The sequence below is a fragment of the Phaethon lepturus genome, unplaced genomic scaffold, assembly GCF_000687285.1.
Source record: "Phaethon lepturus isolate BGI_N335 unplaced genomic scaffold, ASM68728v1 scaffold12857, whole genome shotgun sequence".
NCBI classification, from domain to species: domain Eukaryota; kingdom Metazoa; phylum Chordata; class Aves; order Phaethontiformes; family Phaethontidae; genus Phaethon; species Phaethon lepturus.
In genome coordinates, this window is record NW_010549851.1 from 703 (window position 1) to 26,801 (window position 26,099).

The window sequence follows — 26,099 nt, forward strand, 5'->3', positions numbered from 1 at the left end:
GAAACAGGCCTGTTGATTGTAGCCACTGTTTCTTCAGGGGGTAAAACAGATCACAGAAGAGCCCTGATTCTTGCTTTTTCCTGACCATTTACTGTAAATATGCACAATCCTCCTGCTATCTTGCTGTCTCCCAACTGGCTGCTTCCGAGAACTCTCAGGAGAAGCCAGAAATGGGAACTGATGTTCGAGATATTAAATAACGATAGAGGATTTCAGCAGCAATCCAGCTGCTCACCTCAGGCTCCAGCCTGGGCAATCAGAGTCTTGAATGCTGCATCATCAGCCTCAGCTCTGCTCCCTGCCATGAGCTGAAAGGTGAGTGTGGCTGGTGGACACAAACCCCACAGTCCTGTGAATCGTGCAAGTACCTCTAAGGCAGAAACAGCATATCAGGCATCAGAAATACAGAGCCATCTCTGGATGTGTCCTGGGGAGATGGAGTGGGGCTTGCAGAGCTGAGAGGGGAGCGGATGCAAAAGGGTGGTCTGAAGCTGTGAACAGCGGTGACAGAGGGGGCTTGGCTGGGCTGGAATGCTGCAGGGAGCAAACAGGACATTTCTATACGTCCTCACTTCTGCCATCTCCAATTCCCACCTTAAGCAACTTTGTTCAGCTTTCCTCTGCCTCTCTGAAATGCTGGGTGCAGGCAGCAGGTTTATCTGTAGAGGAGGTTGTGCTGTCAAGTTTCTGCGTTGTCCCTCACCCAAGATGTTTCCTTCCATGGGGTTTGGTGCGTGTGGCACCAGAGAGAGGGTGTCCTGCAGTTCTGCAGTTCCCTGCTACCACACTGCAGGAGTTTCCTGCAGAAAAGGCAGCGCCCAACAGCGGCTGGTGACAGGCAGTCAGATCTGCTCTGCAGCCAGACCAACTCAGGGGCTCAGAGAAATCACAGGATCCCTGTGCTTGGAGATACTCTGTACTCCATGGAACAAAGTCCTGAGAAATCTGACCCAAACTGGATATAGTCCGAGCAGGACTACAGGCCACCAGATTGCCTCTCCCAACTGCAATTATTCTTCGATTCTGTGATTTCTTCTTGTGTAAGTGCAAACACCACTTTTACAAAAATGACCCAGAGTGAACGTGTCCAGGAGCGCTGGCTCTGTCCCTGCCCAGGGAGTGCACTGTGTCCTGAGAGCCAGGCAGCCCATGCTGCCTCAAAGGCACCTGAGCAGTGAGTCTGGTTTGGTTTCACTTATTCCCCTCCAGAACTTTGGACCTCCCAACGGGTCACTTCTCCTGCCTCCTGTGACCAGCCGAGGGAAGCACTGCTCCTGCCCATGTTTCCTGCATGCAGTGGAGGAGGCATGAAGAAAAGGCCCCTGCCTCCCTGATCTGGTAGTAGCAGGATGTGAAGTAACACATTTGTAGGGCTTTAGCTTGATTGTATTAAGTGTGCACATACCAATTTAGATGGTGACACAATCAATAAGGAGTGAGATCCCGGTCAGATGCAGAGGGGGGAGAGGAAAGTAGGCCCTCTGGCCTGGCTCAGGTGAAGTCCTTGCAGGTTGCAAGTCAAAAGCTAACAGTGCTGCATCAGTGCTTGCCTTGATACCACCTGCTAGTCAAATTAACTTGAGATGAAGCTTTCCTGGCAAGATCCACTGCCCATAAAACCCCATTGAGCAGCACAACACTACACTGCAGTCTCCCAGCCTGTGGTCCATGACTGCTGCCAGGCAAGGCTGTGCTGAGCTGGGCTGGTGGCTCAGGGCTGGTTGCTGGTGTGGTGCCTGTCTTTGTTACAGTCCTCTGGAAATTCTCAAGAAATAAACAAAAACTTACGGATGGGATCTTTGGCCAATTATTAACATTCTTGGGTTAAAATTGGTGTTGAAAATTCATGCTTAATCTTGCATTTTAGCATTTTCTCCTAGATTATTCATGAAGCAGAGAGCTTTGCCCTTACTGGTCTGTGAGAGTCAATACCAGCTTCTTTCCAAGCAGAACATTTTGACCGTTTTTTTTACCTTCAACAGTAGCCTGTAAGTTTTCTCATCTCCAGCTACACACAGATGTAAACCATTTTGAAGGTTTATATTGTTCATTATCTAGCCAGAAATGCCAATTCCTCTTCAAACCCTTTAGTACATCTTGTCCTGGAAAGGCAGTGATGGGTTCTGCTGGCCATTGTGAATAGGGTCACGTTCTGCTGTGACCCAGTTCCAATGCTGGTGCTTCAGTCTGCTGAGCTTCAGCAGAACCACACACCGGACATGTTTTTTTTCAGCACTAGTCACTACTGGACCTGAATCCCCCCAGAGGCCTTTGCAGGAGAGCAGGGCTGGTCAGGGAAGGGAGAGAAGAGCTACTGACAGCTCCAGGCTTGGTCGCCTGGAAACTCCTGCACCACACGCCCATCTCCCTGCAGGGGTCAGAAGTACATGGAGTAAGACACATCCACATATGACAGTGAACACTTCCTCATGAATACTGCTCTCTCCCAAACAGGCCTTTTACCTTTTTGATTCCTCGCTTACTTCTTGCTGGCTAAAGAGTGACAGAGAAGTTCATCCTGAGGCAGATGTGTCAGGAGAGGCTGCTTAAAATCTAGAATAACAGGTAAGGTGTTTACTAGGGGACCAAACAGTTGGGAGAGCACTCCAAGTCATTGAGGGCTGCAAGGGCAGGATGCTGCAGTTTGCCTTGAAATCAACAGAAGGTTTTGGAGAGGTATTTTGGAGCCATATCAACAGACAAATTAATACTGGGCTCCATTCATCCCACATTTCCATGGTGGACAAACAAGCTGTTATTTTTTTGCAACTATGGGCTCTATTGTAACAGTATTATCACAGTCTTTTCCTCATCTCTGCTGCCACACTCTTCTCAAGTAGATCTTGCAACAAATTCACTCCCAGTTAGCAAGTCCTCCAGACCCGCTAGGCTTTTGTGCTATGGATCTCAACAGATGGAGCAGTTGTTTTTTACTACCACACTGAAGCTGCAGGGCAGAAGCACAGCTGAAAGTGGCTGCCTGGTGTAACACAGGGTTTGTACATATCCTCCACACAGTAGTTAGAAAAACGTCTTGAAGGTAGAGAAGAGAAGCTAAATTCCCACTGGCTCAGGAAATATTTTATTCTTTATATTTTCATTAAAAAATAAACATAGGAAACAAAACCACAGAACACTTGTGTGATAGAAACAAACGCAGAAGGTCAGAGCATTGGCTGAAAGTGCATAATTAAGTCATGCTACCACATCCCTGGTCCCACCCTGTCCCCCAAGCAAGGAGTCAGCAGTAAGCTCAACGAGCCGCACTACACGGAGCCCAGGCACTGCAGCAGCCAAGCTGACGGCAGAGGAGAGCCCATGCTCCCAGAAACACAGCAAGGCAGGAGACATGCTGAGGAGAGAGTGCTCTAGTGAGCCAGTGATGAAGCTCTCACTTGGGGTTTGTGGGGCAGGCAAAGGATAGCTAGTGTAAGAGGATGTGGAGTCACGAGGCAGGGGAATAAACATCTGAGAGCAAAGGGCAAAATGGAATCCCGGATGTCACTCCAAAACAGCCCTGGAAGCAGAAAAATCCTAGATAAAAGGAAAATCGACACAATGAACTTGACTGAAAGACTGACGTGGGTGCACTGGACAGAGGTCTGTCCAGGGACAAACCCCAGTCGCTCACCATCAAGATCTGTAGGGATAGTAGCAATTGTAGCAAATTTCAGGGCCTCAGCCTCTGCAAGGTGACCACAGGGGTGGGAGCAAAGGCACTGCTGCATCACAGCAAGGCTCCTGCTGCTGGAAAATACAGTTCTTTGCAGCTGGGTCTGTCAAGCTTTTTGAGGGAAATATCACGTGATGAACCTTGCTGAGCACCCGTATCAGAGCACAAATGCTGCAGACCTGCTTCTCCACCAAGCAATGAGCTTTCCCCCCTGCCCTCTGCTGCCTCAGGCTTTTGGGTCTCAGTAGTTGATAGCTTTAATCTGTGACTCCTTCTGTGTGCAGACCTGAGGAACCAGCAGACACAATTACAGTGCAGGATCCCCTTACACACGCTCACTCAATCTGGCTCTGCACTCATGTGCGCTTGAGGAGCATCTTTAAACATTCAGTATGTACAAGATGATTTGAAGCTGGAACATAAGAGCAGCTGGATTCACCCTCACACATCCATGTGGCTGAGAGCAACCAGAGGACCTGTGTGGTCCTGCAGTGGCTGGAGACCACCCAGTTGTATGTACATGTCCTTGGAAGCATTCACCAGGCTGGCTGATGCCAAGGCTGGGGGCATCTCTGCTCTGCCGACAGACTTAGCCACAGGAACAGCAGAGAATGCAGCTTCTCCTGACCCACTTCACCACCTTTCTCCAGCTTCACACAGAGCCCCCGATTTCAAATGACTGTTGAGATAACACATTTATGCACATGCTCTAGTCAAAAGCAGCACAGAAAGCTGCTGTTCTGGTGCCTGTTTCCACAGCATCCACAACTCTCAAGAACAGTCACTGCAAATCACTTGGGACTCCTCCTCCAGCTGAGACTTTTTAGGATGTTCTTCTCTGTAAGTTCCCTCCAGATCACTTCTCCCGAAGGACGCAGACTCCAGCATCACAGCGCTGCATCCCCAGGGAGGTTACCACTTCCCAGTTGTCAATGATGGGATCATAGCACTCAATGCTGCTCAGCAGTGAGTTGCCATCATATCTGCAAGGACAGAAAAATACATGTGAGGGATGCCGCTGAAGGAAGAGGTTGAGGCATTCAGAACCTTCCTGGGAGGCTGGATAGCTGCGTACAGCAGGAGTGGCCTGAAGTGAAATCACTGCAGTAGGCTCCCTTTTGCTGTCTCCTGCTGCTCTCCTGCCTGTCTTGGCCCTGGACCATCACGCTGCCTGTTTAGCTTGGACACAGTGATTCTGTGGGCTGTCTCCTCTCATAAAGTTTGAAATATAAATGCAAGGAGAGGCCACCTGAAACAGGGCAGCAGGCTGTGTCACCTCAACTCACTTGTTCCAGCAAACACTCATGCAAGGCATCTCCCTTTCCAGCCCAGGGCAGCCTCTTACCCAGCGATTGCATACAGCCTTCCTCGCAGCACGGTGGCTCCCACATAGCAGCGGGGGGTTGTCATGCTTGTTACAGTTGTCCAGGAATCAGTGCGAATATTATAGGCTTCCACGGAGGAGAGATGTGCTGTCCCATCAAACCCACCAACTACATAAATATGGTCATTCAGCAGAGCCACTCCAGCCCCTGGAGAGAGAGAAGATGGCACAGTTACACCCATGAACGACACTGTCAGCACTGTGCCCAGGGCTCCTTGTTACAAGCCTGAACTAGGTCAGTTCCCACAAAAGAGCTGTTATAACCCAGCATCTTCTGTTGTTGTTGTCTCTAATACGATACATGAAAACTTGTAACTCTACCTAATACTGCTGAAACTCTGGCATAAGGGGGACTGAGCAACGCTGCAGCCAGGGCAGCACTAGCAACATGAGATGTTGACCTTGGCTGAAAGACACCCAGACCCACTGAACAGACCAGGACAAGGCTTGCTCTCCTAGCGGGTAGCTGTCTGGGACTCTGTCACCACAGAGACAGGTTTCTCTGGTGTTTCTGGCTCCATGGTATCACCCAGCCCCTGGCTGTTACAAGGAGACTGACACTGCTCCATGTAAAGCTGGAGGGGGGATTTCTTTGACATTGCTCCTCTAGAAGGCAGGGAAATGAAAACTGGTGTCCACTGAACAGTCACAGAGGCCTAAGTGGCCTAAGCATCTGTCTGAACAGCTGTTCTCACAGTAAAAGCAATCAATAGTACAGTTGGCCCAACAGCAGAAAATAAGCCTCCACCAGCCTCTGTTCCTCATCTGCAGCCCCTTTCAGGTAAAGCAACAAAGAACACAGTAAGGTAACAATGCACTTAGTGACCTTAGGTGCTCTTGCCAACAGCCGCTGCTGTTTTGAGCTACATCTCGAGAACAGAGCAAACCCTGTGAGGCTGTTACTGTCAACATGTAACTATTGTGCTGATGAGTATCCTGAAGAAAACAAGCCAGCTACCCTGCATCTCTTGGGCACCAATCTGTTTCTTCTACAAACAGGGTATAAAAAACTTTGTTCCACTGAATGCAACCTCACTATCACTGTCTGTACTTGCTGAGAGCACTAAAACAGCTGGGAATGGCCAGGCTGCCCCAGCGGGCTCTGGGATAGCTTCAGTGAGGAAGGCTTTGGCTGAGAAGAGAGACCAGACCAAGGCCTAATCAGGAAATTCAGGTCTAGGAATACAATATGGCCAAGGTTTCTGAGGGGTGGCCGACCTCCAGAATCTGTCCTAAGAGATGAAGAAAAACAAGGAGGAGACAATCTCTGTGAATAAAGGCAAGATTACTTTTAGTTCTGGTCTTTGAATTCAAAGACCCACACTCAGGCAGCTCTAGAAAGAGTGCCAAAGCTTTGGGGCAAAAGAAGTCCTACAGGGTCTGACGTCACCAGGACTGATACCAGGATGGAGATTGCAAGTGCAACTGGTATCTAAGCTGCTAATAGTTAGGGGTGTTAGTACCACAGAGTGGCAGCACAAAAACCTGAGCCAAAAAATGTTCTTGGGCACACCCCTGTTTCAGATCTCAGTGCTCCAGGTCACGCCACTGAGGAAGAAACGTGGCTGAACCAGTGCCAGAGTCAAGAGCCTCACTATGTACCTGCTTACTTGTGGCACTGAGCAGCCTGCTCTGCGGGCCAAGGCACTGCTACCAAAACCTTCCAAGTCTTGTGGGAAGCTAGCATGGACCTTGGAAACAGTTCTTATAAAAGGCTTTTCCCTTGAACTCTTTGGTTTTGGTCTTGCCTGAAGCCATCTTCTCTGGTGCACACAACAGACCCCTTGGGGAAAGCTCTCAAGCTTTCTAGAGATCCATGGATAGGTCTCGCATATTGCCTCTGATGTACGAAAACCCATAGATTTTGTCACGTGTTTCAATCTGGTCTTCCCGAATGTGGAAAGCGACCAACTTCTAAATCAAATCCATTCTTGGCAGATGGGAAATACTTTCCAACTCACACTTAACAGGAATAGCCCTGTCACAGGAGTAAATATTTAAAGCTTGGGGTTTTGGTGAATGCCACTGCAGGCACAAGAAAGCTTAAATGTTTTTAGAACAGAGACCACTTTTAATTGAGTAACCAGCACTTGTTCCTAAACAAGAACACTGCAGCAGAGAACAAACAGAAACAATTCTGTCTAGGCTAATTGTAAAGGACATTTATTGAAAGAACTAGAGAAAAAGCAACTTTAAAAGAGTTTTGAAAGAGGGCCTGTAAGCACAGCAAGACTATGCCACAGCTGTGGAGGCATTGCGCATCCTGCCCATCCACATGCAGCTGAACAAGGCCACAGCTGCTCACTAGCAAGGCTGTGAAGGACTGGGGCAGGTGGCCTGAGACGCAGTGCGATAGCAGAGGGCCAATGCTTGAGCACACAGGAGCTGCACCAGCCCCACAGGAAGTCCTCTGAGAAATGAAAGAGAGCCGAGAAAGAAAGTTATTCCAAAAGTAGGATTTAAACTATATTTTTCTCCTAGATACAGCTGCCAAACCTAAAGCTCAGATAGGATGCCAAGCAGAAAAGACAAACTAAGTTGTTTGGGGGATAATTAATGTGTCACTGCACCATGTTTCAAGTCATTAGCGTTAAGACTCTTGCAGTGTGACACTGCTCTGGCAGTGCTGCTCTCTGCATCACTGCTGGCCCAGGAGCTGAGGCCCAGCATTTCACAAAGCAGAGTGCAGGTGAAGGAGCAGCCTGCCAGAGCATTCCCCCTGCAAGGGCTTTCCTGCCTTTGCCGTGTCCTGTGCAGCTGACAAGCACTGGCTTCGCAAACTGGCTCATTACCTTGCACTATGGTCTGCAGTTTGTGCCTTGCTAGCTTTTCTCCAAGCCGTGCACTGTTCCTAGTTATGGAAGTCACACAGGACTTCCTCCCTGTAACCAATAAACCCAAACACATTCCACTATACACATCTTAGCATGGGATGGAGACATCAGGCATGTGAAAATTAATCTTTCTCTTGGGGAGTTAAGTCAGCATGTCCTAAAATCATCCCTTTTCAAAGCCAAGGCACCCACTGGGGCCAATCAACATCCTTCAGGGCAGCAGAACAAGCCAGCGGTCACTGCTTCCTCAGTGCAGCACAAACCATTTTGACCACACGGCACTGTGGGCTCTTACCTGAGCGCTTAGTGGCCATTGGGGTGACATTTGTCCAGTGTCCAGTGTGGGGATCGTACCTCTCTACAGAATTCAGTATGTTCAGCCCATCATAGCCACCTGAAATGAAATACAGGAGCAAACCATGGGCCTGACTTCTGGAAAACGTTTTCTGTGTAGAGAGCAATAACACACCCATCTCATCCTTAGCACAGCATTGCACTGCAGTCAGCACAACTCACAGCATGCCGGGACCGGCAGAACAAAGAGGATCTCTGCAGTTTGCAATGCCAGACCAGAGTCAGCTCAGAGCGAGCTCTGCCCCTGCACTGCACAGGGCTGTGCTGGGAGGGAGCATGACCTCTCCAAACCAGTACAACCAGGTTAGCATTGCACTGCTCAAAGCTGCCTCTGGGCATGCTGATGCCAATGTTGATGCTGTCCCACTAAAGCACATGTACAGCTTCCAGACCTGGCATTGGCTCAGGGTCTGTGTGCTGCAGCTGTCAGCTGACCCTAGGAGGCTACACAGAGTGTAGGCTGGGATGTCTCAAAGAGCTGTTTCACAGAGGATACCAAGAAATCTCATTGTGCAGCTTCAGCAAAGGAGCAGTGTGCTGGCATCTACCTCAGGGGACAGTGTGAGGAAGAGGGATTTGGGAGAGGGAAGTGAAATCCATAAACCAGTGTCCAATATCTGTGACTCCCCAGGAACAGGACTGTAACAAATGTGGTTACAGCGCTGGGCTTGTCTTTTCCGCGGCCCAGAAGGTGTATCTACAGAACAAGCTTACTGAAGTCTTGAGAGTGATTTGCCCTCTAGCACTCTCACCATATTCACAGCTGGCGTGGTCTCTGAAAATGAAAGGAGTGTTACAGAAGGGAGCTGGAAAACATATGGCTCAGGATACATTTCTGGAGCACTAGAGCCAACACTGCTTTGTGTGGAGCAGATGCACCCTCTGTCCTGTGGCTATCTGCTTCATCTCTAGAGCATTTTAGCCACTGCCCAGTCCATGCAAACCTCAGCTGGCACTGCTCATCCCCCACGCTTCAGCTGTCCCTCAAATGTTGGCTGATTGTGTCCAATTTGCTTCTGACAGCATTTTCTGTAGTCATATGGCAGCTCCAGTCTAAGCCACTGTGATGGTAACAGTGAAAACAGGCTGCATTCGCCGACAGAGCTGTGCAGTGCCCAGTGCAGTGAAGTTAAACCTTCTCTCCTAACCTGGACATAACTGGTGCTCCCCATAGACAGCACCTACGCTGTCATTTCTGTAAAAAGCAAGTATTTGTAGAACGCCTAGAGGTCCTAAGGGTACCTACCAAGGCAGTAGATAACTCCATTAGCTACGACAAGCCCTGCTCCTTCCCGTGCTGTCTGCATGTCTCCCAGCATACTCCACTGATCAATGTTTGGGTCGTATCGTTCCATACTGGTGTGACGTCGGCTTCCATCAAACCCACCGGAAACATAGATCATGTCTGCAATGTTAGACAGAGGTTGGACTCATCGAGTCAAGTATCAAGCATGCAGATGAAGCCAGAAGGCCCTCACAGATGGAGCAAAACTACAACATGGACTGCAAAATACAGGAACAACTACAGATCTTGGCATGTTCAAACCCAGCCTACTCACCTTAGCTCACTGCACTAGCCTGCTCACAGGCGCACAAACAAAACAACAAAACAAACACAAAACTCATCTGGCCCTTAAATCTGCTTCTTGCTGATGGATGAAAGAGAACGCCCGCCCCCAGTTATTTTTTTTCATGCTGCAGAACCTACTGAAACACTGCCATGCCCAAACCCTGCCTATCACTAGCATCATGTAAACATTTACTTTGGGGAGGTGCTGATAAGGTAGTAAACACACAGGTAGCTAAAGGAAAGAAGATACAAAAGTAATGTCTGGACCACCAAGATCAGTCCCTTAAACTGGAGAATCTAATTCATGCAAAGCTTTCACAAATCTGTCATCTTCAAAGCAGCTGCATTTTTAACAGAATTTTCACTACAACAGGTTATTAACAATCTAAATGAATAACATTTAACCAATATTAATTATTAAGATGATATTCTAATGTAAGTATTAAAGCACAGACTATTCATTACAATGACTGCTATTTTAGTGGCTAGAAAACTTCTCATTTCCACACCAACTTCTTGGCCTGTTTATAACCATTTGTTCTTATTAAATTCTTATATTGCCCATTTCCTTCTCATGCCAAATTGTACTTGTAGAAAACAATCATATCCTCTCTTGGCCTTTTCTTTGTCAGCATAAACAAGTTGAAGTGTTCTGGGTTGCTCAGTAGTTTTCTTCATCCAAGTCTGTCCTAAGAATCCTTCTCTGCACATGATTCAGTTTCAGTCCCTCTCCAGGGCTGGATAGTTGTACTTGGCGTCCTGTGCTAAGTAATATGCAACACTGTCACCGCCCCGAGAGCTTCCCACTCCATAATCCCTCATAGAGTTCCTTTCCCTTGATGCACAGACACATCCACGAAGAATGAAGCGGAGGCAGAGCTCCTCTGAGGTTATGTGGATAAGTTTTCCATTTCTACATCCAAATGATAGAAGGCAGAATTTCAGACTCACCTCCTCCCTCGGAGCCATCCCACTCTGCACATACCAGCTCAGGGCATTTCAGGATGAGAACTGAGCAGACTGTACTGCCCTGTCAGTGCAGTGACCAGGACATACCTCCAAGGGTTGTGGCTCCTGCCAGGCCTCGCCGTACATTCATTGGAGCCACAGAGTACCAGATACCATCCTCATCTGATGTATAATCCAAGCACTCCACCGAGCTGAGACGAGAGCGACCATCATACCCCCCAATCACATAGATCCGATCATGCAGGGACACTGTAGCAACGTAGCGCCTCTTACGGGTAATGCTCTAAAACAGTATAAAGAACAAAAAGGTCAAGGAGGGGAAATAACACTGATGCACGGAGACCAACCAGTGTTCTTCCATCCTCTTTTGCTGCTACTTTGGAAAATGGCCCACTACCACAGAGGCAAACACCACTATGAATTTAAAAGATACAGCCAGTTGTTAACAACTGCGTCTGCCTTCCTCTACCTGTACTCTGTCTCTGCCATGCTCTCTTCTCATGGCCAGGTCTCTCTGCACTAAAATTTTTTGCATTAAATGCCATTTATCTTAAGCTGCTACTGAACCTTTCATGAATCTCAGAGGTTTGTGTGCCTCCCACTGGCTCCCTGCAGAGATCGTTAATGGGAAAATGTAGAGACTTGGAATATTTGATGAAAATACCTGAAGCTTTTAGCCTTCAAAAAAGAAGAAAATTCTGGGACCCAGGTGATCCTGGGTCTTCTGTGATTACCAATATTAAAGAAGAGGCAGTTCTCCACCATTTCACATAGATAAAGGTGATTTTCAATTTGGGTAGAAAGTCCTCAGTGCAGGAATTCTCTCTTCCTTACTATCTCCCATTATGCTCAAGAAACAATGAAACCAGAGATATCATGCAGGCTGCCTGAAAGCAGGACTGATTATACTATTCCTATTGACATTTCAACTATCATCACTAACCTTAAAGCTTAACAGCCCTTCAGTAAGAAACATGATAGCTCTCACTCCCACAACAAAGATGCGGGTCTCTGTAGGCTCATCTGATTAGAAATATGACAATCACCACTTATAGAAAGCTTACTTAGCAAATCTGCAAACGTGAAGTGGTTTCAGCATTCACTACATAAACCTCAGCAACTCTAAAGAATTTCTGTCAGAAAGTCTAAGCAGAACGCAAAGCATAGCCCGAAGAGGAATGTTATATAGCTGATCCTACAGGATCACTGTGTGGCCACAGCCCATTCAACCCAGTCAAAAACGGTCAAAAAAAGGGGTCAAAAATGGTCCCTTACTGGCAAGAAACTCCACTCCTGAGTCTTTGGGTCATATTTCTCCACAACATCAATAGGTGACTGCTGGCTGCCAAAGCCCCCGATCACAAGCAGGACTTCATTAGCTCCTAGAGCAAAGAGGGAAAGCAAAGTCAAGTCAATTCCTTCACAACCAAAAGGTCACCTCAAAAGAACCACCTGAAGAAATACTGAGCCTTCCTTGGTGCAACAAGCTGCCTCTAAATCCCTGTTTTCATCACTACTCTGAAGCAGACACCTAACCCGGCTACAGGCACTTGGACTCCCCTTATCCTCAGCAGGGCAGGGAGAGAAAATCTTCCGGGGTGCGCAGCAGTAAGACTAACTCAGGTGTTAGAAGCCGGACGGCTGTTCCTCCTAATACTAGAGGCACTTTGAGAAGACAAGCTGGCTAAGTTAGGTGCTGAAGTTGGCTCGTTTGTATTTTCTTTTCTATTCTTTCCACAATTTTCTCCCAAGACTCTTACCACCACATGAAAACTGAAGGAGGATGGCTCCTTCCCTGCAGCCTCCTCACTAAACAAGGCCTTCTCCCCTCATTTGCAAGTGACATCCAGACCAGATAGCACCTTTGTTCACCCCTTCACTGAGAAACAAGTCAGGCTGACTGAAGCCTGAAAAATTAATGAAATATTTTCCCAGGAATTGTCTCTTAGGTCTATGTATTTTATCTCAAAATTGCCTTCCCTCTACTGTCTTTTCTCTGAGATGATCCCTGAAGTTTTCTTATTTTCTCGGCGACTGTTAAATAACGCTTGTGACCTGGAGAGTTTTAACTTCCCTTGTAATGATTGCCTCAAAGGTAGGCTTCTATCATAGTTTTAAAAATAGTTAAGCATCCCCTGGATCCCTTATGCTCTTTCTGCAACGGGGAGTTTTACTAGAGTTTAGAAGTGTCCAGCTTTTCGTTGCAGAAGGACTGAACACCAAGCAACAAAAATTTAACAAGACCCTCTCTGTCACACAGCAAAATAGCTGCCACCTCACATGAAGAATAATATAAAAATATAACTGAGAAGGATTCACAAAAGAGCTCCAACAACAACTTGGAAAGCTTCCTATCCAGTATAACATCTAAAAGTGCACTCATTTCCATTTATCCTATAGAAAGTTAATACACAACTTGATCACAGTTTATGAGTGACACATGATACAAGCATTGCTGATAGCAGATGGTATTGAATCAATTAAAAAAAGGTAGGGCTGAATCCAGAAGATAAATCTTAGCAATAAAGCGCACAGTTTTAACCTGTAGAATTAAACAATAAAACAGTTTTGTGATGTCTCCTTTATCAGGTGAAGCATTTCAACCATGAACAAAATGAAACGTGTCATTCTAAACTGACAGGGTGAGCTGAACTACATGTCATTGCAATCAATGTCGGATGTTCCCACAAAAACAGGAGGCATGCTGTGTGGCCTGGACTATGCTGGAGGTCAAACCACATCATAACAACATTCCCTTCAGGCCAAAAAAGTTTAATCAGTGTGTCTCTCTGACAAATCTAATTTGCCCTCCTCCTTTAGTGGTTAAACTGCTTTCTGTCTCCTAAAACAGTGTTAATAACTGCAAATGGCCACAAGAGGTTTTTCAGGGTCCTTCTCCACTGCACAAGAAGCAGCAACACTGGAGAACATGCAGGGAGGTTTGCTTGCAGGAAGAGTGGTCAATGCTGGCACAGATGGCAGTGCCCTGTGAGTGTGCCTGGGATAAAGGCGTGGCAGAGACAGTCCTGAGAGCAAGCCTGAAGATAAGAGAAGAGGCATCAGGTGAGGAATGGCCACACTCATAAAGAAGCCAGTAAAATACTTTTCCTTCTTCTATAGGTCATTCCTACTGTTTATGTTGCTCTCAGGTGCTTACACCCCTAAGCCAAGCATTTTCCCAACAATTCAGTGACTGCGCTTGGGAGGAGCTACTGAAATAGAGGAAGAAATCATCATTTATTTTCTTTAACAAGACTTGGGGCGGGGGGGGGCGGTACTTCAGGGAAGTACCTCTGAACAGAAAGAGGAACCGCTCCATCTCCCTCCTTGTGCCTTCCCCTCTCAGATTCCCTGTTGAAAACTTATCTTCACTGTAACGCAGCTGTCTCTCACCTCACAGCTCTTTTTGTTTCTGACACCGATACCTGCCTTTTTAGACAGGAAGAAACTTTTCCCACACTTCTTGGAGAGATGCATACTGAGACAAACATATCTGGAGGCACCAACAACGCAAGAAACTGGTTTTATGGTTACAGCAGAGGCCTGGGATTAAAGGCAACCAACTAGTCCCCACATTGCTACTAAGCAACTGAGCTCTGAAAAAAAGGTACCCCTGTCCTTTGCTCCAGTCCCCTTTCTGTACCACTGGGGACAGTGGATTGCAAAGTAACTGCTGTGAAGCACCTCAGCACAATTACAAGGCACTAGGCATGGTGTATATAATACTCGCCGATGCCCCAGACATTCTCAGTGTCCTTTCCTTTGCTGCTCACCTAGACGTGCTCTTGTCCTGGGTCCTTGCATCTGACTCCGGAGCTCGGGACGAAGATGAAATTTCTTAGCTTCATCTACGAGGTCTCTGCACTGCAGACTGCATCGTATAAAAGGCTGAGGAAAAACATGAGTCACTGCTACATGCAATGTATTTTAAGATCCCTCATAAGAGCTGTCCTAAAGCCAACTCTGTCAGTTCAGACAGTGTCAAAACATGTCATGGTGCAAATACTGCACGCAAGGAAATGCAAAGACAACTTAAGACTGGACTGCAGCTAACAAGATATGGCTCAGTTCTTGCACAAAGTCTGGCACTGCAGGTTCCATAATGAAAATAACTACATTGGAAAACTAAGGAAAAGCCACCTCTGCTACATTTAAGCCAGCAGAAGTATGTCTTGAGAAGGGGAACTGGCAGTGAAACTCTGATTGAAATCAGTTTGGCTGTATCTGCTCCACATATTCAACTCTCAGCATGCATCTGCCATCAAAGAAGAAACAAAGAGCACAGCACAATGAAGCAGTTTAGCTGGATCTATTAGCTTGATCCCTGTGCACATGGAACATGGAGCTATAAAGAGGCAGCAGAAGCAGTAAGGTCTTCTTTAAAAGAAGTGAGGGCACTGCGGCCTGACGACAGTCTCATCTCCTCCTTAACGCCGTGTAATTCCCCTCCCTGGCTGAGGGCCTGGACCAACCTCCCTTGAATGTTCAGCATGCAGTTCCCTTTGGGCATTTGGTGCTATATGCTGCTGCATTACATTATGATTTATTTTTACAAGTTCTTGGTGCTTGTGAAAGAAGGCCAGGGTGTTCAGAGCAGATGATGCCACACAGGGCCAACATTCAACTCTCCATGTTGCCCTGAGATGATGATGTCCCACCAGTGTGTGTTACTTCTGGACCGGAGAGGCCGTCCTGTGCAGTAAGAAAGCTGAGACCCTCTGTACACACTATCTTGGGCTGGTTTTGGAACAGATCTAACTCTTTTGGTACCAGTCCCTTACATGTTAAATTAAATTCCAGTTTAAAGTGGACCACAACAATCTGATGTTTTAGCTCTGGCACCACATAACTGCCTGTTAGATGCCCTTATTTAAGAACATCCATATAAGGCAGCTATATCACACGAGATGAACGTTGCTCTACGTAGAGAAGTCTGTCGTTCAACATTCAGCACCTGTCAGGTGACAAGGGCTAGTAACTACCTCACATCACCATCAAACCAGAATGCTGGTTTGAACTTCCCTGTGCCTTCCTGTCAAACCTGGCATGGGGTCAGCATCACTTCCTGTTTGGAATTAAACTTCCAGTGCAAAAGCTTAATTATCTCTTATCATCATCCACATTTTGGTTTGCCTCTGCAACACCCCAGCCATACAAAGAAGCAGTACTAGATATGGCTCTTAGCTGTGTGTTGGCCCTGGACCTACACAGCTGCTGTCCTTCTCATTCAAAGGTACATGCTTGCCAGCTGCACCTCAAACAACTTCTGAGGGGCCGTTTCCTCCCTACATGCCAGCAGCCTCGAACCTAGAGAAGGAGACGTGCTAGCGCTTATGAATGAAAGGCAGAAAGCACTGGTTAGAAACTACAACGAAAGACAACAGAAATGTGCTACACGTATCAGAGGAGACAACTGACTAATTGTCCTGGATGGGGTGCCCTCCCAGCTGTAAAGTAGAATACTGTAACTGCTGGCACAGCAAACTACTTCTGAGTAAAACAGTAGGCACTCCAGCTGAACCGGGACAACTCCATATTCAGCATCAAAAAGCATCAGCAGAGAAAGCAGCTTTTAACATGTTCCATTAGGACAGCAGGAGTCTAACCAGGGAACATGGTAATCACACACAGATACTGGCTGGTCTGTGTCTGTGGGCCTGGGCTGCCGATACCTCGGTGTCGATGACATCTGTGATGTAGCGGGGGGTGAGAAGTGGCATGCGCACATACTGCAGCAGTTCTGGCAGCGATGCTTCTCGTTCTTTTTTTGAGTGCTTCACCCAGTTTATAACTGCCTCAAAAACTGGCTCTTCAGAGTCCACCTGGAAAGAGGAGGCACACACTGATAGGACTGCAGGATAATATTTCAGCTACTGCCACGGAACAACTTCCAGGCTGTTGACACTGCTTCACAGCTAGCAAGAGAGCAGGACATCTCAAGTAAGAGTCTGTTACGGAAATTCCCACAATCTGTATATACAAGCACTATGAAATTATCTCATTTTCTTTTCCTTAAAACTGCATTTGTTTTTTCCTTGCAGCCGAGACCAACAACTGGCAGTATGAGTGCCAGAAAATTGAACCATAAGTACACAGCAGAGCCAGCTCTGTTGAGAGCACGCAGGGACAGGCAGTAACTCGCAGGGCAGGAGTTACAGTCCTGCAAAATGCGAAGTACCATCATAAAGATGATCAGAATCAAACTCCTTTTTATGGAGCAGTGTCTTCCTTAACCCTCTGCAGCCCCATGCCCACACACTGCCCCTTTAACACCTGAGCCATACTAGGTACGTTTAAGTGTTTTTTAAATTTCAATCCACATTTAAGAAACTATAAACAACTGGATTTCAGAGTGGAGAACCCCAGGGCAAGAATGTTACTGTTTATTGCTACAGTTTAGCTTATTTTGTGGCTAGTTTATTTCTCTCTCCATTTTGGACCAGCACATGCTTACACCACTTCCAGAGATTACACTGACTAAACCATCTACATTTGATACTTTTAGAGAACCTCAGGTGCTTTGGACATCATCTATGATTGCCAGAAGTGAAAGATTTGTAAAAAGCTCTATAGTATATTATTTACACTTCGTTTTCTTTTTGCACATCTTCAGATCATCCAACATAAAAGCAAATCAGACATGAATTTATTATCATGAGGTCTGTTAACTGTTATTAAAAATGAAGATAAAAGGGGATACTGTAATAAGAGCCTTCCCACCGATACATGACTGGTCCACTTTTAAGTTCAGTTTGAAGCTGCCTGTTGCAGAATGTTCTGAAGCAGGGAGCCACAGAAGTTAATTATGTAAGGCAATTCTTCCAAGCCATTGATTTATACTTGTTACAGTGTAATCTGAAATGGCCTCTTTCTATTTAAATTACAGGGAAAGGACAATTAGAGCTCACAAAAGGAAAGCAAAGTACTTTATTGTTTCCAATTTTCCCCACCTCCTCCCTAAATGCAATAATCCCACATTGTTTTATTCCCTCCTGAACCGACTATCCTCTGATATATTTAAGTTTTGTTGTTCATAAAATAATCTCTGTTTTCTGATATATGATGAGTAACACTAAACACAGCCATCACAGTGAGGAGCTGCGATTATACTTCTCAAACAGCCAGAGGATTTTCCAAGGGTGCTCCCTCAGTACCCTCCAACACAGCACATCACCTCTGCACTGGCACAACAGCTAGATTTGCTCCCTTCACCTTCTTAAGGTATTACAATGAATGCACACCTCACTGAATCAGTCCTTCCAATCCACAGTGAATTTTACTTCGCCTGTGCATATCATCTGATTAGTTTGGCTGGGTCATTCTCAAGTTCCTCATTATTTCCTCTTCACTGTCCAGAAGCGTTATGTCAGTACTCACCACAACCCACATAAGCTCAAGCCCTCACAGCATTAAAGCTGCAGCTTGTTAAACACCAAACACACTCAGCCTTTCTCCACTGCTGATATTGGCCTCTACCAGGGTCTTTCATTGCTATCTTGCACGCTCTTTCTCAAGCAGGCTTATTAACAAAAGGATGTCTGCTTGGCTGAAGGCCACTTTCAAGGCAGACTTTCAAGGCAGACTTTCACATTTTGGAATACAAATTCTCCTCTGGCTACCCCTATATTGGCTTTTCAGGAATTTCACCAAATATATCACTTACAATGGTTTGCTACTAAGAGTTCGTGTTACTGTGAACTCCGAACAGTGATTGCTTCAATTACTTCTTTTAGAACTGAAGCAAACATCAACTCTCGACAAAGTCCATCTCAAGAAAAAAATCAAGTCCCCCTCCCCATTACCAAGGAATGTTCAACTTATTCACAGAAAATTTGAAAAAAAGTATTTGACAAGTTCCAGCAAAATAGTAACTCCTTCAGAAAACCAACCTTAAGAGAACTAAATCTGCATATAACTCCCTGAAGAGTCAGACTACCCTACACCATCATGCATTCTGCTGCTTGTAAAAGTAGAGGACACCCAAATGCCTGGGCTGACACATGCATTCTTTGCGCTGCTGAGGAGCATGCAAAGGTCTACAAATAGAAGTTGAAGTCTTGGTGGTATTTCTGAGATGTAGGCATTGAGACAACTTGTCTTCGTAACCTCCCAAAGTTCCTCCAGGGAAAGGAGGAGACAATGGAGTAAGAACTCTGCAGAGGTAACTGTGATTGTCTTACTTGCAAGAAACATTTGTGTGACAATAAATTTTTACGTAGAAGCTACATGCTACTGATCAATTTCAGATCACATGGCTACAAAGTTAGAATAAGATTCTTGGAAATTAAATTTCAAATTCAGGCATTCTGAGAGAAGTCCACCCTAGAAGCATGGACTAATTTCTGACTGGTTTCAGTGTCATGTCAATGCTTTCCACAGTAATGGTACTTTTCAGGTTTTACCTGAATTTCATCACACTTGATGAGCTTTTCAACCTCTTCTTGATTTAAGAGGATAAACTCTTCATGCTGAACCACCTCTGGAAAATGTTTCTGGCTGAAGACCTCTGCAGCTTGCATTAGATCAACACAATTGTGTGTCTCAGCAAAATCCCGAATGCCCAAACAATTTGATGGATCCAGCTGGCTTTCCAGAAACTCACAGCAAGCTTGTTTCACACCTAGGGAAAATTGGAGGGGTGAATGAGCACTGCATGCTTACTAGCAAACCACTGCTTTGGAAAGGGCTTCAGAAAAGAAAGTTCTAAACAATAACAAAAATCCAACTCAAATAACAAGCTTAAAAATACTACAGAAACAAACATGCAAATATTTCTTTGGACACGAAAACACTAAGCAGTAGACCACGTGTTTGGGCTGTTTTGATCTCCGGGTATTCTGTTTGAATGCAAAAATTAAATAAACCTGATACTAGGAAAAGACTCAAATGTGAGTTGCACTCAGCTTCATGGATTATAAACAAAAAATGTGTATGCTGGTGGATATGGCTACCACATTTCTAGATTTTCTCCAATGTCTTTTTGATAGTTGCCTGGGATTTGGGATAATTGCCTGGGATAGCTCCACAGTGCATATGCAATGACATCAAAGACTTTGTTAACAACCGAGATATACTATGATGGCTGGTCAAATGACATCTAGGATTTGCTTATTACTATAACTTGACTGAGCTGTAACATGTACGTGCTATACAGTCCACAATTTTTCTTGAGAATTCTCATGCAGAAATACAGCAGCCCAAAGCATGGAACAATAACCCGTTTTATCATCTTTTCTTCCACCCAAGTCAGTTCCTCTACTAATGAGACCACAGCACACAAGACAACACAAGTTTGACATCAGTACTTGTAAGTATCATGCCTTCCACAATCTGTCGTCCATTTACAGAAGGTCAGACAAATCAAATCTCTAAGCAGCAGCAATTGTGCAATTTGTGCTGATACTTAGCAATTACCTTTCAGCTGAAGCAGACATGCTGCTGGGAGCAATTCTTGGACGTTTTCTACTGTCACGTGAACAGTTTCTGTATACACAAAGTCTAGCAGGATTTCCATGGTGGAGGCTGTCAGTCCCTGGATATCTACATAGGGTTTATCTTTCTCTGAGAGCTGTAAATTAGAAGGAAGACAAAGGTTTATTTTTCAGTAATGCGATCAAAAAGCCAAGAACACTCAGCAGTTTTTTAAAATGTGATCTGTCAGAGAGGCTTCAGCAGAGATTTGTCCTTTCTCTTCTTGTGCTTACTGAAAGAATAAGGGGAAGGAGGGAATTTCCCAACAGAATTCACTTACAGGGTGAGTAAAAGAGACAAAGTTCATTATGGATTGGGAGACAGTCAAACTGCATTGTAAAATGAGCAAGCTGAGATTAGAGGTAGCAGAAATTACAGGCATCATTTGTGCAAGACAACTAAACTTTCTCCTCCATGCAGTAACTCCAAGCTTTACTACAAGGAACAGTCCAGCGGGATTCCTCCGTGGGCTGGATTTGTATGACACACTGCAATTTACATGGAATCCCCACCTCACCACTCTGCTCTAAAACCAGATAAATATCTTTCCTAATTGTTCAATTCCTGATCCATTCTGCAAGCTTACGGTGAAGGTTCCTAAAAAGAATGACTATTTATCTGAGCCAGAAAGCTCAGATTAAAGGTTAAATGCAGGTTCAGCTTAAAGATTTGAACGTAAAATGATAGTACATACAGCAATAGTACTTACACAATCGTGACTTGGTCCCCTGCCCATTTTATCACCTCTAAGATACATCATTTTGGAATAATTATTTTTTCCAAGCAATGTTACCCTCTCAGTCAATCTTTGGGAACAGTAAATTCTGCAAATCCACCAAATTTGCACCTCTATAGGTACAAAACTGAGATTACCTTTCACAAAGCATCAGCTTTATGGTTCAATGCATCCATCACGAAGCTGCTGGCACAGCATCTGATGATTCATGAACAATGGGCTAGCAGGTGGACTCCCTAATCACATCCTGCACATAGCTGCAAGCTCGTCAGCATGAATGGACCTCAACAGACAGATGTCTCCATGCAGCGCACTGCAAAACCAACCTTTTTTTCCCATGACTTTTGAAGAAGTAGTCAGTATCAGTGCAAGCACGATTCAGATGAAAGCCCACGACTTTTCTTGCCAAGAATGAGCCTGAAGTTGGTTACAGACAGATTGAGCAGAGACTCAGTGAACAGAAAGCATGATCAAAGCATGATCACTTGGCTTAGAATTTGCTACAGTTGGGGAAAAAGGAGGTAATACAGAAGTAGAGAAAATAAGAGCAGTCAAGGATATTCCTGCAGAGGCATTTGATGACACAGCAGCAGAAGGGAAGAAATGTCTCTGCTGAGACTGAGCCATTTCTATGATACAGAGGGACACGCTTCACAGTAGAGAAACACAGGAGGTAATGGAAGTAATTTGAGGGAAGAGGCCTTTCAAGTCTGTTGACACAGTGAACAAACTTTATGGCATCCAGAGTCAGAAAGGAACAGCAAATTACCTTGTCTGACCTGCTGTATGGCAAGGCCATGCATTGCATTTAGAAGCTAAAATAAGTTCCTAACTTGGACTAGAAAAAAACATTCCCAAAACAAGACTAAGCTTTTGGGTACAACAGATAAAGGACACAGATGTCACCAAAGGTCATAACTGATCAGATAAGATGTTCATATGATTCCAACAAGCAAATGGAGATTTAGACCACACAAACTTAGAAGAAAGAGGGTAAGAAGTTACAAACATCTATTGACATGAGATTACAAGCGCACCAGACCTCCTGGTAATGTATTACTCTGCATCCGGTAGAAGCTGTAGACATCTGCTCTTCACAGATCGGCCTGGAGCTGGTAAAGAAGCTCCTGTCCCCACAACCAATATTCAATAATAAATAATCAGCCATGCACTATTCTCTTTATATCGTTGACCAAAAAAACCATGGGAACAACACTTGTACTAGAGATGATCACTGCCTGCTTCCCTTGTACTTCTGCTACACTCCACTGCTTGGTTGTTGTTTGTCTCACAGTTTACTCATGTGCTACGATGGCTTGGAAGGAAGAAAATATTTCAAGTAACTTCACACAATGTATGTGATGCAGAAAAAGTTGGGATCCTAGCATCATACCTTAAAGGAGGGTCTCAGAATGGAGACAACTTGATTCTGAACATCCCATGAAGACTCTGAATGCAACTCCAGACTGCATATGCAGTGTTAGAGAACTGTATACAGTGCTTAGTGCTGTGCTGTTGGGACAGAGTCCCTCTTTTATGAATACATCCACATATTTGGACTCAGAAGAAATGCAAAATTATGGTCGTACAATGCTCATAAAGACCCAGTACAAGCAGTTTTCCTTTCACAGGTGTTTAGTGGCATAAGACATATCTCTCCATCTCTGCTGTTAGAATTTCAGATTAGCTTCTCCCTCTGTTGTTTAATATCAGAGTTCTGCTAGCCAGCAGGAAGTAAAGCAGTAAGGGACTGATACTCCCTAGTACAAGTACATTTTTAACACGTCATAAAAAGTAGGCAGCAGTATAGATCCAGAAATCGACTGAGGCATCCAGGAAAACAACACTCCCATAATTAAGGGGAGTCACTTGGAAACATCAGGAGTTTTACCCCAGGATGCCTAAGTTTCTGAAAGCCTTAAGGCAGGGGCTGCAGGTCATAGCTCTGTTATGAAACATGATGTTGCTATCTCCTGTTCCATCCATCCATACATACATACATCATGCCACTCACTCTCCAGGACAATGGGCCTAGAATTTTGGAACCACTTTCTTATGCAAGGCCACTTCTTGTTTCTGTCTTCACTTATGCAGATACACAAAAGTATACTGTAGTAAAACCCTCCAATTTCTTCTCACCTATAGTGGAAACAAAATGCTGGCATGACAGTGCTAATATGTGGCTCACTGCATTCTGGAAGGCGTTCACAGTACAGGGAAGATGACCATGTAAGAACCTAGAAACAGAAGCTGTTTATTTTCAGAATAAGAATAATATTTCTCTACATTCTAGGGGAAAAAAGCCCTTCAATTTCTAAAACGTATCCTCCAAGAGAAGAAAGACTAGTTTCTTTCTGAGGTAGAGCCAATGATCAGCTCTTAACACATCCCAAGTTATGCTAACTTGTCCAAACAAAGACAGAAATGCCAGTGCACAACTAGGATCCAGGGGAGCATTTGCTAAAACTGCTTTTCAATTTTCACTACAAGCAAGAACCCTCTAAGTAAAGGGCATTTCAGTTTTCCCACACTACTCAGCACAGGGGCACAGAAAAGTGTTGCCAAAAGCCAGGGGTTCAACAGGTGATCGGTGGTGGCTTCTCAGTCTGGAAAATGGGAACAGAAAACAGGAAGAAATTAATACTATGGCAGACTGAGTACATGTTAAAGTCAGAAGTAAGAGAAGGAAGGAAATTAGAGACACATGGATTGGCAAACACGGTTCTTTATGAAGCTAATCTCTGATGACAGTCTCAGTGCTACACTGGCCACACAGAGATGTAGCATCATGAATGACAGTGGGCATAACCCAGGGATCAGTTCTGAACAAAGCGTTGTGTAGCCCGAGTCTGACAAAAGCCACACATTACAGCTAGCCAAGTAGTCCCCAGATTCGCAGGAGGCGAGCGATGAAATGCAAAGAAAGCCCTTGCAGAGACTGTTAGTTATGCAATAGGGCATTCTGAGTTCCCTCAAGTTACAGCCATGGCCAAAACACTCTGTACCCGCAAGTGTTTGGACAGCAACCAAATGCTGTCCCATTACACTTGCCAACATACTTGTCATTGGCACACATAGGAAGCAGGTCCACTTTGAGGCTTACCAAACTGTCATTTCCTGGAAAGAACGCTCTCCCACAAACACTCAATAATTGTGTGTGCCACTTGGCAGGTTTGTCATTTTGGGGTTTCCAATGAAAAAACAAATTTGGAAGAAATACAAACTAAGCAAAAGAAGTAAAACCCTTAAAGCAGCTTTGGGAGCATGAGAGAGTGAGCAATCATGCCCACTGGGCACTGGATGCACTTATTTTTCTAGGAAGAATTACATCTATGAATTAAAGTCACTACAATGTTACAGTTAAAATGAGAGTATAAAGAAGGAATGAGAGATGATCCAAAGTATACCAATCCTCAGCCTTTGTTAGGAGCCACAAAGAACATTCTGTAGCACACAAAGTTATTGGATCTCTGTAGACTGCCTACATAAAGTCCAGGAAGTCAAAAGCATTGACAGGAATGTAGAGGCAAACTCAAAGAAGCAGAGACAGTCTGCTATACACCTTGAAGCTACTGGTAAACAGTGTACTTCAGCCTCCAGAGACTGAATTTGCTTTGTGTATTATTTCTTTAAATTATTTATTTCTTTTACACAGAGAAAGAGCATAAACCTGACATTTACAAATTTCATGAAGATGTGGATTGAAAATATATTGGTATGTGGTCAGTCCACATATGTTCTTTTTTGGTTGCTTTGCACAGGATTATAAAAACTGAGACACCCGCTCACCCGACACAGCACTGAAAGAGCAGGCACGCAGACAGTTCTGCCAGCAGTGTTCATTGCTTGATAAAACAAAGAAGAAAATTCTTCTCTCCTGCAAGGACTACTGGGCTAGCAGGGAGGTCTTTAGGACCTTTGAGCTACTTAGTAATTCTTCTTCATGTAAATGGGGCAGTTGTTAGGATAAGGAAAGCATCTTCTGTAAGAAAAAGCCACAAAGATTGATTCAAACTTATAAAAGACAAAGCCAGGCAAAGAATCTCATTTCACAATGCAAATGACTGCTAGCTGTAGCTCAAGCATTACCTTTCAGTGATTCAGAAAAATAGCATGCAGGTAGTACAAGTCCATGCAGTAAGTACTGTGAGAGCAAAGGTGAGAGATTTGCCAAGCGAGATTTGCCAGGTACAGCAACAGGGGGTCTTGCCCCGCAAACCCAGTGCTAGAGGTTACATCCTCTTCACAAGAGCAACAGCACAACCCAACTGGTACCTGCTGATCAGCCAGTGCGAAACAAAGACCAGAACATGAGTTAAATACCCTTAATTTCAGCTTTAAAGGGCTGCCTTAATTCAACACCCAGCCTAAGACACACACCATGGCTCACACAGCTTTGCTCTAGGGCTGGTACCCTTGGCAAGGAAGATGCCCAGAAGTATGAAGACCATAAACCACCACTAGAAAAATCAGTAAATGTATCAGAGCCTTCCCATTTGCCATTTCAGCCTGGCAGCTCACTGGTGCACTGGTTGGTCACACAGCAACAATGATTCAGGACCACAGTCCCAACTGCTGTCTCTAACCCCCACCTTGCCATGATAGAGAGCTCTGGGGCCACCATGAGGAGACCTAGAACCACCACAAAGGGATCAAAGGCCAAGAGAAGAGGATCCAGAGGGCTCCAGGGCCACCATTATGGAATCCTGGGCCATCACAAGGGGCTCTAGAGAGACCCAGGGCCACCATGGGGGGACCTAGAACCACCATGGGGGGGTCCAAGCCCAGCTGCTGAGCAGCCTGACAGAGAGCAGCCCGAGCATTGGGTGGCCCTGCCTTCTCTCCCCACAGAGCACCCAGGGCCAGCAGCAGCCTGCAGTGTCGGGGTGCACCGACCTCGCTGGTGAACATGGCGCAGAAGTAGTCACTGCAGGCGGCCAAGACGATGCGGTGGGCCGGGAAGTCCTTGTGCTCCACGCGGAGGGTGACGTCGCAGAGCGTGTTGCTCTTCCGCAGGGCGTTCATGGCGTTGAGGATGGACTTGGCGTGCGAGTTGGTCATGATGTCCTTGGGGGGGGCCATGGCGCCCGGCACCTGCGGGCACAGCC

At 45.4% G+C, this 26,099-nt stretch overlaps 1 protein-coding gene across 1 annotated transcript; it reads right to left on the reverse strand.

Annotated features, from left to right (window-relative positions):
- Window positions 1-4,529: 4,529 nt before the first annotated feature.
- On the reverse strand, window positions 4,530-26,093 carry KLHL12 (kelch-like family member 12). Its single transcript, XM_010290380.1, has 11 exons — window positions 25,888-26,093; window positions 20,199-20,352; window positions 19,187-19,404; window positions 16,457-16,606; window positions 14,558-14,672; window positions 12,060-12,166; window positions 10,872-11,067; window positions 9,492-9,650; window positions 8,187-8,285; window positions 5,019-5,205; window positions 4,530-4,656 (listed from the first exon to the last, which is right to left on the reverse strand). Exons 1-11 carry the CDS (start codon window positions 26,071-26,073, stop codon window positions 4,530-4,532), a joined length of 1,698 nt encoding a protein of 565 aa, XP_010288682.1. The 5' UTR covers window positions 26,074-26,093.
- Between the last annotated feature and the right edge of the window lie 6 nt (window positions 26,094-26,099).

What these genes read in the sequence shown, in the direction of transcription:
- KLHL12 (XM_010290380.1), bottom strand. Translation starts at nt 26,073, where the DNA reads ATGGCCCCCCCCAAGGACATCATGACCAACTCGCACGCCAAGTCCATC. An exon ending in TCAAGTGTGATGAAATTCAG is followed by an intron (nt 16,607 to 19,186) that starts GTAAAACCTGAA and finishes TCCTCTTTCCAG; the next exon opens with GTGGACTCTGAAGAGCCAGT. An exon ending in TGGAGTTATCTACTGCCTTG is followed by an intron (nt 8,286 to 9,491) that starts GTAGGTACCCTT and finishes ATTTCATTTCAG; the next exon opens with GTGGCTATGATGGGCTGAAC.